General features: G+C 34.1%; 1 protein-coding gene across 2 annotated transcripts in view; it reads right to left on the bottom strand.

The window, feature by feature from the left end:
* Positions 1-17984, bottom strand: part of EXOC6 (exocyst complex component 6) — a 120403-nt gene that overhangs the window by 39201 nt on the left and 63218 nt on the right. For both annotated transcript variants that reach the window (XM_081157625.1, XM_081157624.1), the window contains exons 16-18: positions 14880-14991; positions 13358-13492; positions 6107-6286 (exon numbers count right to left, since the gene is read on the bottom strand). In XM_081157625.1, the coding sequence (XP_081013751.1) occupies positions 6107-6286; positions 13358-13492; positions 14880-14991 (427 nt within the window). The remainder of the gene's footprint in view (positions 1-6106; positions 6287-13357; positions 13493-14879; positions 14992-17984) is intronic.

Here is a 17984-nt window from a genome sequence, read left to right as displayed (position 1 = left end):
TGCTTTATAAATTTTGGTTATGAGACTGTGAAACAGTCTTTCAGAAGGAAGGCAAAAGAGGAAGGAAAGTATTTTAATGAATCAGTCTCCTAAAGAGACACAATTTTATGTCCTTTGAAAACACATAGACTGAAAGAGTAAAGACTTTCATCAAATGTGTATACACTAAAATTAGAAATAAATTCTCAATTGAAATATGAAAAAAGATGCCTAGTTAAAAAGCAGACATATTAATTTAAGAAATCTATTATTCTTACCTCTATTTTATATAAGAACCACTAATCCAAAGTTTTACTATATGAAACTACATCTCGCTCTAATGGAAAGAATGTTATTAAATCAGGGGGAAAAACATACCTAAAACTTTAGTATAAAACATGAAAATTTCCCCAAGATGATTTAAAAAATGCACAAAAGTTTCCTCTACGTAGTAAGATAGGTTTTAATCTATTTTCTGGCTGAACACTCTGTATAACACTGAAATGTATAACACTGAAATGTCTCAGATTCCCAATAATAGAGAATGGATGAGTTATAAGGTTTAAATATCAAGATGAATTCCTTTAGTGAGTTTTAATAATAACTTTAACACCATCTTGAAGACAGATTTTTGAGATTATGCCAAAAACATTCATAGGCTTATCAAAATATACTCACTCCCCCAACACTCTCCAAAATAACTTCTTTTGCACTTCTATATTCCTCTCACACTCTCGTTCTGTCCCTATCTAAGTAGTTGTAGCCCCAAAAGAATTGGTTACCACACCAGTTAACCACAATCCCCACGATTATGAATTCTCCCTTCCTCAGGCTTTTCTCCTGCTAACAGTTCCTAATCATAAGGATATGAGACAGCAACATAAATGCTTCCTCTTGGGACTAACAGACATGGACACACACAGAGACATACACACACACAGATTAAATAGGATGCAATTAGTACCTTAAAGTTAGGGGAGAAATTCCCCAAACTGGGAAAACTTCAGGACACCTGTAATATATGGCATATATCTATTTCACTCAAAACTTCCTTATCCCAACCAAAAGGCTCATCAAACTTTGGTGTCCTTTTTCCCTTTCTTTTTTTTTTAATATATCTTTATTTATTTCAGAGAGAGGAAGGGACAGGGAGAGAGAGAGAAACATCAATGATGAGAGTCATTGATCAGCTGCCTCTTGCACAACCCCCACTGGGGAGCCCGCAACCCGAGCATGTGTTCTGACAGGGAATTGAACCGGAATCTCCTGGATCATATAGGTAGATGCTCATGCCAGTTGGGCCTTTTTTTAAAAACAATCTTTGGAACATGGCCTTAGATGACACGTAATGCCCAGATTTTTAGCTTTCTGCATTGAAGTCCCATGATATCGTCAAACAAATTTTAATAGGCCGAAAGATAATGCAAGGACGAGCAGAGCAGTAAAAGTCTAGAAGAGGTCAAGGTCTTGAAGAAATGCCTCTGCTTCCAGGCTACTGATAATATCAGGAATCTAGATGAAATGGTGAAAGCGCAGGCACTTCGGCCCAGAGTAGCAGGAAGAGGAAGCTAGTCTATGCTGATTGAGAACTGACAGAGATTATTCCTAACCTTAAATCCACTTGAAACAGCAGAGTGGGCAGTCAGGCATATGTTTAACTAGGGAATTGTTAAAAATATTAAGGCCCCATAACTTCTCTCACTCGCAAATGTAAGAAAAGCAAGGGAAGTTAGAGATGAGCTGTAATTTCCCATGTGGTAACTGCGTATGAGGCCAAGCCACAGAATTAAGATGGAAAAACGGAAGCATTCCAGGAACTGTTATTAAAGCAACAGCTTTGTGATAGCATAGGCATCCCCATTTCTTTACATAAAATCCAGCTCAGAGTGTCAAGGCTATATAATCATTAAAATGTACAATTTCACAGCCCCAGTATGACCTAAAATTTGCAAAGAAGTTGCCAGGTTAGATAATATAGGTGGTGTCCACATGATCATTAATAAAATGGACAAATGTCATCCAAACCAACTGTCTCTATCTTAATACATGTAGGTTTGTGGCTGATATATTATAAACATAGCCATAATACATAAATATAGAAGAGTAGGCCTTCATCATTCAACAATTGATATTTACGTTTCAACCTTCTAAGAATGACTCCAGAGTCCAGAGTCATTTGGTGAGAGGCCACATTTGATTAGCATGCTCTGTGACATGGGTATGGAGAGGGGGGCATGTGGAGAATTACTCTGACTGAATGCAAAGTCTACTGTGGAACATAGGCTAAAGGGAGGATACCATTTGCATTCCCGGAACTCTACCATTCCTATCTGCAAAAACTCAAGTAACTTTCTAAACATGAATTCTCTGTCACCATCTGCCAGTAACCTGCCAGATGGTGCATTATCGTTTGTTTTTAGTACTGAGTCTTCCTGTCCAAGATGGTACTTTGCTCATAAAGCCTGCACCAATGATCTAGTCTATTTCATCTATAGCTGTTAAAGAGTAAAGTTATAGGATATTTGTAAATGTGCATATGTATGTACATGAATACTGTACATATACATATATTAGTCTATAGGCTCAGAAAAGTCCATTTTAATTATTTCCATTTATACCTCCCTGGCATGGTGTGGTGATAATGGAAAGAGAGGCAGAGAAAGTGACATAATTTGTGAAATTCAGTGCAAAGTTAACAATGTGGCGTCCCTTGATTAAAAATTATTAAAAATTTCAAGACAGTAACAGCGAAGCACCAAGCCACATGCAGGACTTTTCTAAACTGAAGACTCCATGAGACTGCACAGGTCGCACATCCATGAAGGTCAACATTGCACAATAAACTACTTTTTTATTTAAGTAAATATATATATACTTAAACATAGTCTGCTGTATTTATTATTCTTTAAATTGATAGCAGGTTTTGTTTTTAAAGGTTATGTAATTCTTGCCAGAAAATAGTGGAAAAATGAAATTAAATTGTGGTCAATTTGAAAATTAAATGTAGGCCCTGAAGAGGAGACCACAATTTTGTGGCTAGCTCCACCCCTGCTCACTCTAAGGTGAATCCTAGGCAAAATGCCCCCAAAATTTATATTAAAAATCCCCAGTCAGATTCCTACTAAGGGGAAAAGCCTATCAAAAAATGGAGTATTTACATAGTAGCAGAGTAAACCCCTGTAAGCTCTCTAGGACTTCTTTATTAAAAGAGAATGAGCAAAATAAAATAAAAAACTATTTGAGCATACAGAAATAATTCAAGGAACAGAAAATGCCTTTTAAAAAACCTCTAATACTCAAGGACATTTGAAAGATAATATATCTCTCTTTTTTAAAGAAAAAATATTCTATGAAAAAAAAATCCTTAAAAACAGAAGTGATTCCTTAGAAATTAAAAGTATAATTAATAATATAGTCTATAGAAGGACTGAAAAATAAAATTGAGAAAATCTCCCAAAACATAGAATAAAAAATATAAATAGGAAATGAAGGGAGAGATAAAAGACACACAGGACCAATCTGGAAACTAACATGTAACTAATGAGAGTTCAGGAAAGAGAGAACAGAAAAATGGAGGGAACAAAATCATATTAAAAATCATAGAAGATTTCTCTGCACTGAATAAGGACACAAATTTTTTGAAAGAAAGGGGCCACTGATCAAGAGCTAAGTAAATGAAATAAAACTTCACATCTCCACTTGACACTTCAGAATGTTAAGGATTAAAAACCAGATCCTAAAATGTGGATGCTAGAGGACCATAAAGGAATACAAAGGAAATTATCAGAGTAAAAGCTATTCAACCTAGAATTATATATCCAGCTAAACTACTGTCAAACACGAGGACATAGGAAGGTATTTTATGCTATGCAAGGACTCGAATAATGTACTTCCCCCTTTGGAGGAAGTTATTGAGGCAGTTCAACATGGAAAGTCCCAGGAAAGCAGCTATGCATGATCTAAGGATCCCAGAGAGCAACTGGTCCACATTAGAGACAAAAGGCTCTGGAGCAGTCAGAAGACAGCAAATGAAGAACTGACAGAACGAGGGAAAGGAGGCTAGTGCCTATATTTTAAATAGAAGAGAATTAAGATACTGACTAAAGTAGAAAGATCAAACACTAGGAATATAACTATTTTACATAAAAAACAATAAACAGAAAAAATAAAAGAATGTAACAATCAACAGGAGGAAAAGGGGGAAGGAGAGATTGCCACGTGTGCCTCATCTTTCATAGCATGGAATCACTAGATATTCTTTTTTTTTTTTTTATTAAGATAACCAGCAGAGAAATAAACACATATGGCGAAGTAATACGTTTAATAATACTGCCTCTGTTCTTTGCTTGAAAGAAAACAATCTAGTGGAATATTTTACATAACTTCAGGGTTTTAGAGAATTAATACAGTAAGCCTAAATATAATTATTAACTCTAAAGTTTACCACAGTAAATAATTTAATATTTTTGCTTGGGAATTATGCTCATAGTTCAACCCTTAAATAAGACTACATTGTTAGGACCATTTTCTCTTTTCTTAATTGTGAACTATAATTTTTTATTTGGTCATGCACTGTATTTATTAAATTTGTTGATCTACATTATATAAAAATTTATTTCCATTTTAGAAAAAGCCATGCTGGGTGACATAAAAATTCAAAATGGCATATGAAGACTCATCTAAAGCCATACAAAAAATCAGATGAGTGATCTAGTTAGGCCAGGAGTGTGTTTCTCTCAACATCACACCAGTATGTCCTATGAGAAAATTGGATTTCCCTCCAGATGTTAGTGTCCTGAGGTGAAGTTTTTACCCCAAACATTTCTAACATACAACCTCTCCTAACCCTACCAGTTATGCACAAAATTCCTGCCCATCACCTCATGCCAACCTATGAACCAGATATTACAGCATAAAAACATGATGTGTGTATATTTCTGTACATGTGCATGCATGAGTATGGGTTTACTCCTGAGGATTGCTTTTGGCTAGAAGCATGGAGATTCATACTGACAAAATAAATTCAAATTAATTCAATAATTATTTAATGCATACTTTATAAGGAGCAATTTTTAGAAATTAGTTGATATAAAAATTAAATATATATAAAGGTTTCCCTTTTTAACTAAAGGACAGCAGTTAGAAATATATCATCATCCCTGGGTAAGTTTCACAAAGTTCTTTGGCACAGATCCATCATTATTATCTCTTTTAAGATATTCTTCTTCTTGGAGAGAAAAGGGGACATCTGTAATACTTTCAACAATAAAGATACATTTTTTTAAAAAGATATTTTCTTTTTTCTTTTTAGTAACACCTTCCTTAAACTAGTCTAATGGACCCTTGGAGCAACTCCTGATAGGATGAGGAGAATAATTTTTTCCATTTTAAACAAGGGAGACAGTTGGAGACAGTTCGGTAGGCTTCAAATTAGTTTATTTTTGTCTTCAGCTATATCTTGTCATGAGATAACAGGGTCAACAAAATTTTTTTCCTATTTTATTTGTTCAAAAACTACTGCATTCACATTTTAACAGTTCTCTTATTCCTGAATATTCCTAAAGATAGCATGTTCATTCCACCATAATCTCTTTGGTCTTTGCATTCCTCATCTGAAGAGTCCAATGTTTCAGCTTATTCACATTCAAATATCCCTGTTATATGTTTTTTGGGGTTAAGGGTCCAGCAATTGATTATTCAAGATATAAACTATGATTATATATCGGAATAGAACAATGCTCCTATTTTACTTTTAATCTCTGGCCTAGGAATATCCAATATCCAAAAGCATAATTTATTATGCTTTTCTAACTGGAAAAGCCATTGATTTTATTGACTTTTATGAAAACTACTCCTATTAGAGTTTATTTCTATTTAAGTCTACACTGCCAATTTCAGTTTTATTTTGATTTTGATGAGAAGAGAGTTGTAGATATTTCAGTTAAAAATTAAAACTTCAAACAAATGGGAAAGTTAGAAGTCTTCACAAATTAATTTATAATAATGGAAGAGGGAATATATTCAAGCTAGGAAGTTGGTTTAAACAAATAAACCTCAAACTAAAATTGAATTCTAAAATATACTTTAGTAAGCAAAATTATAACTTTTTGAAAAGATTTATACTTACAGGCAAATGAGTAAACACTTGAAAGATGCTTCTCAAAAAAGTAATAAGATCCATTAAATAACCACTAGCTCTTCCATCTGACTCAGACATTGTCCAGTCATAATCAGCAAGCTGAACAAATTCATCAATTTTTTGATTAAGTTTGGTGTATATTTCTCCTTCTGCCACATGCTGAGCATCCTGATGGGACAAAATAACAACAAACAAGAAGAAACAGTTATAGAAACAGATAATAAAACAAGTTTTCTTAATATTCTCAATTTTGTTTTATATTTTTCTTTCATCTAAGATTTTAGTCATTTATTCAAAGTCCAAGAAAATGCTTTTTGGCTGGCAGTACTTTGTTTTTTTCCAACCTCACTGTCACCTTTACTGTGCTAAGATAATTATGAGTTATTAATTCTGAATTGTTCTCACAGCTCTAAGAAGGCCTTTAAGAGAAAAAGTAGAAAAACAGAAGTTGTCAAGAATGCAGAAGACCACCACGATCCACTGATTCACTGAGAGAAATTAAGTTGGACTATCACAGAAGAAGAAATAAAATAGTCACTGGTGTTTTAAGCTGAAAAGGCAAAAAAAAAAAAAAAAAAAAAAAGTTAGCTTTTCAGAGGAGAAAAAAAATAAAGGGTATGATGCAAAATAGCAGAACAAGGATCTCCAAACATTCTCTTCTCCAGAAAAGAAACAAGAAAAAAGAGAGATCATGTGGGCTGGAAAGGTTTTATGTCACTTGCCGTTCCAGTTACTATTGTTGAGTAACAAACTACTCCTCAAATCTTATTGGCTTAAAGCAACAAACATTTTATTATGCTCACAGGTTCTCTGAGTTAGGAATGCAGACAGGGAACAGTGGGGTGACTCTGCCCCATTATATCTGGGACATCGGCTGGGACAACTTGAAGGCTGGATATTAGAATCATGTGGAGGTTTCTTCTCTCACATGTCTGGCCCCTGGGATGGGTAGCTTCTCCATGTTGCTTGACTTCCTCACAGCATGGTGGCTGCAGGGTACTTGGACTTCTTATATCGCAGATCAGGCCTCTAAGCATGTGTGTTCCATGCTTGCAATAAGGTGGAAATGACGTTGCCTTTTTTGTCCTAGCCTCAGAAGTCTCACAACATTATTTTCACTGTACTCTACTGGTTAAAGCAGTCACAAGCCTGCCCAGATTCAAGGGGAGGAGACATAGTGGAGAAATGGCCCATAAAGAATATAGGCCAGGGGTTTAAGAAAACGGAAAGGAGTTTAATTTCCACTATTTCACTTATCTTTACATCTTGAGCAAATTAACTTGTAAATCCCAGTTTTCTCATCTACGAAAAGAGAATCATCATCGCTATCTCAGTTTTGAACATGATACGAGCTTCTATAATTAAAGTACCTAACAGTACTTGGCACCCAGTTGGTGCTCAAAAACAAAACAAACAAACTCGTTTCCTTATACCTACTAGTGTTGGATACCTAGTAATGCTCAATAAGTGTTTATTAGGTGAGCTGTATGAAAACAATTAGAATATCAGAATCTCAAACCATCCAAACTGCCAGAGGTAGCTTAACTTACTGTAGTTATTTGCATGTAAGGGAGAAAAACAATTGTGTGTTAAACATTCACAGGATGATTTTTTAAACATGAACCAGTAGTGGAATGGAAATAGGGATCATATTTATGCGCATTAGGCAAGGCAGTAATAGATATTTCTCTTTCATCTCCCCAACAGCATTGGAGGCAGGTACCTAAGATGGCAAATGCTTATGGCCATCACACACCTTCATGATACTACTTATATGCCAATTTTTCAAAGAAATATAAAAATGCTTACTTACCACTTTGCATTTTGCCCCAGTGTTCATCATCAGTGCCCCAGTTTTCAAGGACTTTTATACCTCAAAAGTGTTAAAAGAATGGCTAGGGGCTTTGTCGTAGCATCTGCCACTTCTCAGGTAATCTAGGTGGTTTGTCATCAAGTTGGCAAATCATCTGATATAGATTTTTGAAGTACTCCTCAACCATTTCCTTTCCTATTCTATTTCTGCTTCCTACTACCTTTATAAGAGGTCCTTGCTATAATTAACTGATTACTGATGATAAATTACAGAAAAACAGAAAGCTGAGCACTTTTCATGTATCCATAGGGGTTGAGTAGTCTATAAATTCTGTTGATCTTCCCCTTTTGCTTATAAAACTAAAAAAAAAGCTTTTTCTTTTTCTGTTAGCTTTTATGTTTCTGGTAAAGCAGCATCCTTATTATTTACTTTTCTGTATAATTGACATAATTGTTTATTCTATTCAATAAATATTTAAGTTTTGCTTTTCTCTGATCTACCTTTTAGAATTTTATGTAATTAAAATGTATTAAATCAGCTGTAAGCATAAAACTGCTTTATGCATCCCTCTCTAATGGTGAAAGATAAGAGGAGAAGCTGGCAGTAACAGGTAACAAAAGAAATAAATGTTGTATGCATTGCTTTTAAAAAATGACAATCAAGCTGCACAACAAAACAAGAAATTGTACAAAAGAACACTTCACCAATAACAAAAGACTATACACAAAGCATATAAGTAATCAGAGTTGAAATGTAATTAGTCAAGAATATTGCAAGTGTTATAGCAATGTAATAATAAATCAACTTTATATATGTAAAGTAATTGAAAAAACTGTAATTTAAATGAGAAATTAAAATTCTTACTAAGAAAGGTACAGAGATATCCCATGCATCACCTGCTCCCACATTTGCAGTCTCCTCCACTATCAAAATGCCCTACCTGAGTGGTACATTTGTTACAATCAATGAACCTACATCACTATGACCCAAAGTCCATAGTTTACATTAGGGCTCACTATTGGTACTATACAATCTGTGGATTTGGACAATTGTATAATGACATGTAGCCACCACTATAGTATCATACAGAATGGTTTCATTGCCCTAAAATCCTCTGTGCTCCATCTATTCATCTCTCTCCCACCCTCCACCCATGGCTACCACTGATCCTTTTACTGTGTCCATGTTTTGCCTTTTCTGGGATATCACATAATTGGAATCATATAGTATGTAGCCTTTTCAGACTGGCCTCTTTCACTTAGTAATAAGTCACTTAAAATTCCTCCATGTCTTTTCATGGTTTGATAGCTCACTGTTTTTTAGTGCTGAATAACATTCCATGGTCTGAATGTACCACAGTTTATCCATTCACTTATAAAGGACATCTTGGTTGTTTCCAAGTTTTGGCAATTAAAATTAAAGCGGCCATAAACTCACATGTGTGAATTTTTGTGTGGATATAAATTTTCAACTCACCTGGGTAAATAATAAGGAGTGTAACTGCTAGCTTGCACGATAAGAGTATGTTTAATTTTATAACTGTTAAACTGTCTTCCAAAGAGGCTACACCACTTTACATTCCCACCAGCAATGAATGAGAGTTCCTGTTGCTCCACATCCTCACCAGCATTTGTGGTGTCAGTGTTTTGGATTTTGGCTATTCAAGTAGGTATGCAGTGGTATCTCACTGTTAATTTGCAATTCCCTAATAATATAATATAAGGAGCATCTTTTCATATACATGCTTGCCATCTGTATATCTTCTTTGGTAAGGTGTCTGTTCAGGCCTTTTGCCCATTTTTTAATTGAATTGTTCATTTTCTTATTGTTTGATTTTAAGAGTTCTTTGTATGTATATTTTGAATAACAGTCCTTTAACAAATTACTCTCTTACAAGTAGTTTCTCCCAGTCTGTGGCTTGTACTCTCATTCTCTCATGATGCCTTTTTGCAGAACAAAAGTTTTTAACTTCAACAAAATCCAGTTGATAATTATGTCCTTCATGGATCATGCCTTTGGTGTGGTATCTAAAAAGTCATTGCCACTCAAGGTCATCCAGATATTCTCTGATATTAACTTCTTGGAATTTCATAATTTTGCACTTTACATCTAGGCCTATGATCCACTTTGAGTTAATTTTTGTTTATGGTGTAAGGTCTGTATCTAGATTCATTTCTTCGCATGTGAATAGCCAGATGTTCCAGCACCATTTGTTGAAAAGACTATCTTTGTTCCATTGTACTGCCTTTGCTGCTGTCAAAGATCAGTTGAATATATTTATTTGGGTCTATTTCTGGGCTCTCTATCTTGTCCCATTGATCTATGTGTCTATTTTTTGGCCAGTACCACACTGTCTTCATAATAAATCTTAAAGTCAGGTAGCATCAGCCCTCCAACTTTGTTCTCTTTCAATACTGTGTTGGCTATTCTGGGGCTTTTGCCTCTTCATATAAACTTAAGAATTAGTTTGTTGCTATCCACAAAACAACTTGCTGATATTTTGATGAGGAATGCCTTGAATCTGTACTTTTATAAGGCAATTTACCACTGTCACTTTAGCCATAATCCTAAAAAGACTTTGTTACATAGTAATCAACAGATTCAAAAAAAGGTAAACTAGAAAAAGAATCAGAAGCATATGCCTTCTTTAGGCTCTTACAGTTGTAATCACTGACAGTACTCAAAGCGGAAGGACTCTTCAGAGTGGTTGGAAAAGCTCCATTGAGCAAAGTTAAAGAGCTCTGATGCCAAAGAAAAAGAACAGGGTCATTTCTGTACTGCACAGATTAAAGAGGGAATGGCATTCCTAATTCCCCTCTTTCAGATGCAAATCTTTTCTGTTAGAAGTCTTAAATTAGTTTGAAGTAGCTCTCAGTGTGGGTTCAGGTTAATTTCAAAAAGCTGAGGTACAGCTTGAGGGCATAAACTACTTATTTTTACCTCTTTTGTATCACGCATAGATTTAGCAAAATGAAAAGGGAAGCTAACAAGATAATCTATATATTTCATAAAATAAATATGATATAAATCAAGCACTGTGTGTGCATATGTGCTTTTTGCAGGGGAAGCAAAAGGAGGTGTGGGTAAAAGGATCCTGTAAGTGCTTATTTCCATAATCATTAAGCAACTAAATAGGAATATGTTTGGTAGAGTCACTAGACTGAAAAGAACTTGGCTAACAGGTTAACTAAGCAATGCATGCTAGTGTCTGCCATCAAGACTGTACTTTAATCTCTGTGAAAGAGGCAACAGACTGACTATTCACTATGCATGAAAATTCCCCCATATCTCCCTTAGTAATTCACTTTAATATTGATTCAACAATTCTGGATGCTGAATTGCTTCCTCATATCATAATTTATGACAAATTCTTCTTAAAATAGACCAAAGGTAGAACTGAATACTTGACCCTCGTTTACTGAACTTGAAACCGCTCTTGTTCTCATAAAACAGAAAGGGTTTCCTGAGTTCTATGTGAAAATAAAACAAACAACAAAAATAACAAGGATGCTCAACTATTTATAAGGGCTAAATTTGATTTCTTGACTTCTAAGAAAACCAAGGGATAATCTATGGCAATTGTAGTTTCAGCCAAATATCTACAACTTAAGGGAACACTGGGATGATAAACCAGAGCTAACACTTCTAAACATTTCCTCCCAATAGGCAAGATTTTGAAAAGTGTAGTTCCAAGATCCCTCAGTCTGAGAGCATCATGTTCCAGTATCTTTGGTTCTCTGAGTTATAACTGATAAGAAAATTGCTTGAAGACCCCTAGATATATCAGATATCAATGCAATTCATGTTTTAATCAGGGTGCAAAGTAAGCCTATTAAATTTAATGTTAACAGTTAAATATGCTTATAACTTCAATCCTTAGTAAATAACTTTTTTTGACAGCCTATGAGGAACATATGGGCATAAGGACAGAAATCACTAAAGAAAAAGAAAGAGTATAAAATCTAATATATAAGCAAGGAATCAACTTGTCCTTGGACAAATAAGTGTGCAAAACCTTGCAGAGTTTCCCCCTATGTTATGGTATTTATCAGACCATATCGTCAAGTGTCTTCTCATGGTTTATTCTCCTATGAGCTTCCTAGAGGCAGGGGTACATTTTTACATTCTCATAGCCTAACAGAATGCTCAGAGCACACATGATGCACAACAAATAGGACTGTACTAAGTATCCCCTTTAATCCTCACAATAACTGGATGAGGTAGATAATATATTGCTATTCTAATTTTATAGGTAACAAAACTGGGAATCATTAAAATTAAAAAATGTGCCCAAGTCACATAGCAGTCTAACTCCAGAGTAAATGCCCTTAATTACTGTACTGTATCCTATCTAGGTAAATGAATGAATGTTTTGTCCATCTTCTGTCTTAGTTTTAATAACTAATTTTATCAAAGTGCTCACTCAGGTCTTATCTGCATTTGTGTCTTCTGGATCAGGATGACTACATGAGCTAAAGAATCACCAGAGGAGCATAAGATTTGGGGGCCGTGCAGATAATCTTAGAAACCAACGGTCATTTCTAGACTTTCAAAGTCTGGTTATTGTTAACATTTAATTAGTTATTTCTAAATACAAATATACAGAATTTTTAAACAGTGATTATACCATAATTTTAGGAGAGAAATTAGGTAATTTATAATATAGCAAGAGTAGAAAGATAAGAGCTCTTTTTAATAGAAAACTTATAAAGGGCTGTGAGGTTAAACTAGCAAGCATATTTTACAGATAAGGGATCAGTAAGTGGTTTATATTAGTTCAGTGAAATACTCAATGCAAAGAGATTTATATTACAAGACTATGCCAGGGTCTCATCTATATGATCCTAAATAAATAAAATAATAAAACAGTTTATAAAACAAGTTTATGAAAGTATTTAATCTTCCATTCTGTTTAAAGCAACTGTTACTCTTTCAGTATATCCCATGGTATTATACAAACAGAAATCTTTCCATTCACATGAAAGCAGGACTTTAATAACAAGTAATAAGATATTTATTTTTCTCCAGATCAGAGCCAATTAAGGATATAAAGCAAATCTTACACTTATCTAATTCATCTTACATTTTTAATTTCCAAACACACCCATATACACAATCCACTAAAAATGATTTACTGAATTATGAGACATTAATGGAAATCCACTGAGACCAATTCAGCACTACTGGAGGTCTTCAAAACATAAACAAATTGTAACACAGCTGTAGAAAATCAATATACTTTTCTCCATATTTAATAAGATGTTTAAAATTCCAAAAGGGAACTGACATTAATCTGTTCACTACTGACAATGATTACCTCTAATTTTCAATATAATGGAATCATGTATATAATAAAAATTGTCTTTCATTTTTAAAAGTTTGCTTACACTGATTGAAATAAAAACTTTGGTCAGATTTTTACATACCTTAAAGGTAGAAAGTCCATAAAGTCTTGTGGTATGAACAGTTTCTTGAGAAATATTTGTAATGTTAGTTATAAAGTCCTCAAGGTATTTGCAAGCTTGTTCCAGGTGTGTTGTGTTTATGATGATTTGCACTAGCTAGAAAATACAAAATATATCCGGTAAAATGCGTGTTACATGTACACAAAGCCATTTGATTTTTTAAACCAGGATTATTACTTCCAGTAACTGTACCATTTATGCATAATTATAGCATTATAGGATATAGCTGATTATCTGATTTCAAAAACCTCCTACAAATACTGATTATGAATCCTATCATTTTTTTAAAAAGAGTCTAACTGCCAATTAATTTAAAATAATGTTTCAAAGTACTTTTTTATATTTCATACATTTGCCAAGTAAAAAAGTGAGTATTTTCATTTTTCACATATGGTCTGGCAATCATAAATCTACATATACGTTCCAATACCTTCAACTATAGTAGTTGTCCCTTATTTGCAGGGCATACATTCCCATATCCCAGTGGATTCCTGAAAGTAGTACTGAACCCTATACATACTGTTTTTTCCTACACATACATACCTGTGATAAAGTTTAATTTATAAGTTAGGCACAGTAAGAGATGAACATCAGTAATAATAAAATAGAACAATTATACTATAATAAAAGTTATGTGAATGTGGTCACTCATTTCAGGGGATCTCTTGCTAAAAGCTTCAATACTTTCTGGCACAACATGTTACTGTCAATTGGAACACATTTTCTGTTCATGTCTTCCACCCACAGATGTCATGCCTTTTCCATCTTAACTTTTGCAGTTTGAGGTACAACAGCAAAACTAGCACAGATTTCTTTTTCCTTCTTCACAATTGCACAGACAGAAGACTGGTTCTTACCATAGAGCTTAGCAACCTCAGCACATGACTGTTTTTCCTTCCTCGTTAATTCAAGCACTCTCTCCTTTTCGCTTAAAGGAAGCACTTTATGGCTTCTCTTTGGCATATATGAATTGCCAAAATCACTACTCTTGCACTTTGGGGCCCTTAAAGTAAAATAAGGGTTACCTGAATACAAGCACTGCCATACCATGACAGTTGTTTTGATAACTAAGACGGTGACTAAGTAACTAAGGGACAAGTAGTAAATTCAGCATGAACACTCTGGACAGAGAGATGATTCACTTCCCGGGTGGGACAGCATGAGATTTCATCATGCTACTCAAAACAATGCACAATTTAAAACTTATGAATTGTTGATGGAATTGTTTATTTCTGGAATTATTTATTTAATATTTTTGAACTGCAGGTGACTGAAACTGTGAATAAGGGGTGGCTACTATATCTACTGCCAATGTAAAAATCCCTTTCCTTCACATTGCCTAAATTTACACTGATGCTTTTATTTTAAAACAAATCCACTTCTATTAATAAATTTAAAATAGATAGCTAGTTTTACAGGCTGGTGTTCAGAAATAATTTATAATAACTGTTCCACACAGTGAAACATTTGTCTATAAACCTACCTCTGTCAAACCTATATGAGGTTTCCTAATAAGGTTCAGTAAACAGCTATTCAAAGTTCTGGTCAGCAGCAGATTTGTAGATTTTCTAAGCATATCATCTATTTCTGTTGAGCTAAAAACAAAAGTTGATATTATTAAGCTTTCTACCAGGGTCCACACAGTTAGTCTCCTAAATAACAGAATACAATTTAGTAAAATAATTTGCCCCACCTCATTCCTTTATATCTTTAAATAAATTACAATCACCCATATTTATTAAATCACAAGTTCAATACAATTTAACTTCATAAAAGGGACATTTCAATACAGTAGAATATTCATTTACGGCATAACTTAAATGTATTCAATTAACCATTACAGTAAAACCATGTAGTACTTAGTATAAGGAAATAAAAGAATTCTTAAATTATGACTCCATTATGGCACAGTCTCTTTCAAAGACACTTCATATACAATTATAGCCAAAATTACTGTTAAAGTGCAAATTGACATGAGCTCTTTACAGATATAATTAATTGCTAGATTTAATTTTAATATAACTAAGATATCCATTTCCGCTGAGATTTTTAAAAAGGGATTCAAAGAAGTATATTTAATTACCTTACACTAGTTTTAATTTGGTGCAAATAAAAAAGCCTACGGTGTGTTTTTGTTTTGTTTTGTTTTTTTTAATATATCTTTATTGATTTCAGAGAGAGGAAAGGAGAGGGAGAGAGACAGACAGAAACATCAATGATGAGAGAATCATTGATCGAGCCCGCAACCCGGGCATGTACCCTGACCGGGAATTGAACCCTGATCGCCTGGATCCTAGGTCGACGATGCTCAACCCCTGAGCCACGCCCGGCCGGGCCCTATGGTGTTTCTTAACATCATAAAGATTCCTAGGCTATCACTAAAAAGCTTATTATTTTCTCCTAACCACTAGTCCTTCAATTTAAGTAAACAATGATTTTTTGTATTATTGCTTCACTATCAAAACTGTTAAACTGTCTTTAAACCAAGTTTTCTCAGTCTCAGCACTAATGACATTTTAGGTCAGGTAATTCTTTGTTGTGGGGCTGTCCTGTGCATTATGGGATATGTAGCAGCATCTTTGACTTCTACCCACTGGATACAAATAGCACCCTTCCCCCTAGATCGGACAACCCAAAATGCCTCTACACATTGCCAAATGTCCCCTGGGGGACAAAGTTACCCCAGTTGAGAACCAGTGCCTTAAACATAAAAAATTTTGGCACTATTTCACTTTTTATTAAAATATTACTCACAAATTTATGAAGCACAAATATTTACTAGTTTGTACTTATTTTCAAAATGCAAACATAGGTACTTCTCACTACTACTCTAATGTTCTCCATTTTAATGCAGACACTCTTTTCAATTTCTGCCAATCCTAATTCTGGCAGACCTGAGGAAAATATTTCCCTCTGACTCTTTATATCTAAAATCAAGACTTCCCAGGGAATGTGCCACCAGTAGGGCTTCAGGAAAACTCTAATCTGTCAATAGCGTCCCCAAACAAGCAATGTACTCACCCTGATAAAAAGGAGGTAGTTGCCAACTCCTCTGGTTTCTTTTCTGATACACTCAAATTATGCTTAAAGACACCCTGTATAACATTATTCTCAGATAAAATATGTGCAAATGAAAGGGAGAAATAGATAATCTATCATGATAGATAATGTCTTTCCTTTAATATCCCTGAACTTGCTTGAATGCTGAGTCAGTGCATGCTTTTTCTTCCATTAGTAAAAGCAGACAAAGAAAACCTATCAGTACCTATTGTCTTATTTGCATCAGCAAGATTTACCTGACAATAACCAGTATTTCCCCATGAGGTTTTTATCCTAATTAAGTAATTTTTTCCCTTAACCCCTTGTCCTTTGAGCCTATAACTTGTATTCTTCCTAATTTTTAAAGAGCATTTCACAGTAATTAAACCTTAAAATACAGTAAAACTCCTAAAATATTTTACAGTTTAACCGCCTATGAAAACTGAAAATTTCTTAAAGATCATATTAGGTCCAGATGTTTCCTCTACAACTGAATAATTGAGACTTTGTGCATCTATTCACAAAGCCACTTCATTCTCTGGCCTGCTTTTATTCATATATAAAAAGAAACCCAAACATTTGTACGATAAAAGCTCTGAAGTATCTTCCAGTTCTAAAAATCTAACTCCAAAATATGTTTAAACATAGTAAGAAAGCTTTAAACACAGAAAGTGATTTTTCCTTAACTCTTAATGACAAAGAAATAAACAAAGCAACTCTAATAGCTCAAGTTTAGGGCACAGATGTAAAATTTTCAAATAAAAATATATGTCAGCAAGTGGATAATCTAGAAATTTCTATTTACATATTTTTAAATTAACTCTGCTATCTCTGTATTCTGAACTGTTTATTACTCTCATTAACAATGAAAACAGGCAATGAATTTAGTAAGGCATAATTTCTTAAAAAGCAAGCATAAAAGCTTTGTTGAATGAACAGCATGGTCATAGTTAACTAGACAACTGAATATTGAACTAATGAAAGTGACTAATATTTTCATCAGAGATAGAAGAGAAAAACCGGCAATTCTTTGTTATAGCATTAGTGCACAACCTTCACCTTTCTGAATGTTAGGAGTTGATTACAGATGAATGTATGAATCACTGTTTTCAAAAATGGATAACAACCAGAATCTATTTGAGATTGGATAAACAAATTCCAGTCCAACCCTACGTAAGTTAAATTGTTCCCTACCCCTTAATTTCTTCATCTAATTATTCATAAATACTCTAATTTCAAGTTCCTAAAACTTCTTTAGTATGTTCCTTCCTCACTATCATCATTAATCCTGATTATTTCAGGATCCTTTTCTTGAACCACTGTCTTAACTTCTTCAACATGACTTTTTTTTTAACTCCCTCCAATCTATCATCCACATTGAAGCCATAGTAAACTTTCTACAATCATGTCATTCCGTAGTTAAAAATTCTTCAACAGTTGCCCTATGCTTACAGAATAAAACACTCCAAGCACCAGTCTTACATCTAATACTGTAGTATCCCATCCCCTCCTAAGTCCAATGTTTCTACCATGTACCAGGCACTATACT

The sequence above is a fragment of the Miniopterus schreibersii genome, assembly GCF_964146895.1.
Source record: "Miniopterus schreibersii genome assembly, chromosome: 14".
NCBI classification, from domain to species: domain Eukaryota; kingdom Metazoa; phylum Chordata; class Mammalia; order Chiroptera; family Miniopteridae; genus Miniopterus; species Miniopterus schreibersii.
The sequence above is the reverse complement of the archived record's forward strand: the minus strand, read 5'-3'. Positions and strand labels throughout refer to the sequence as shown.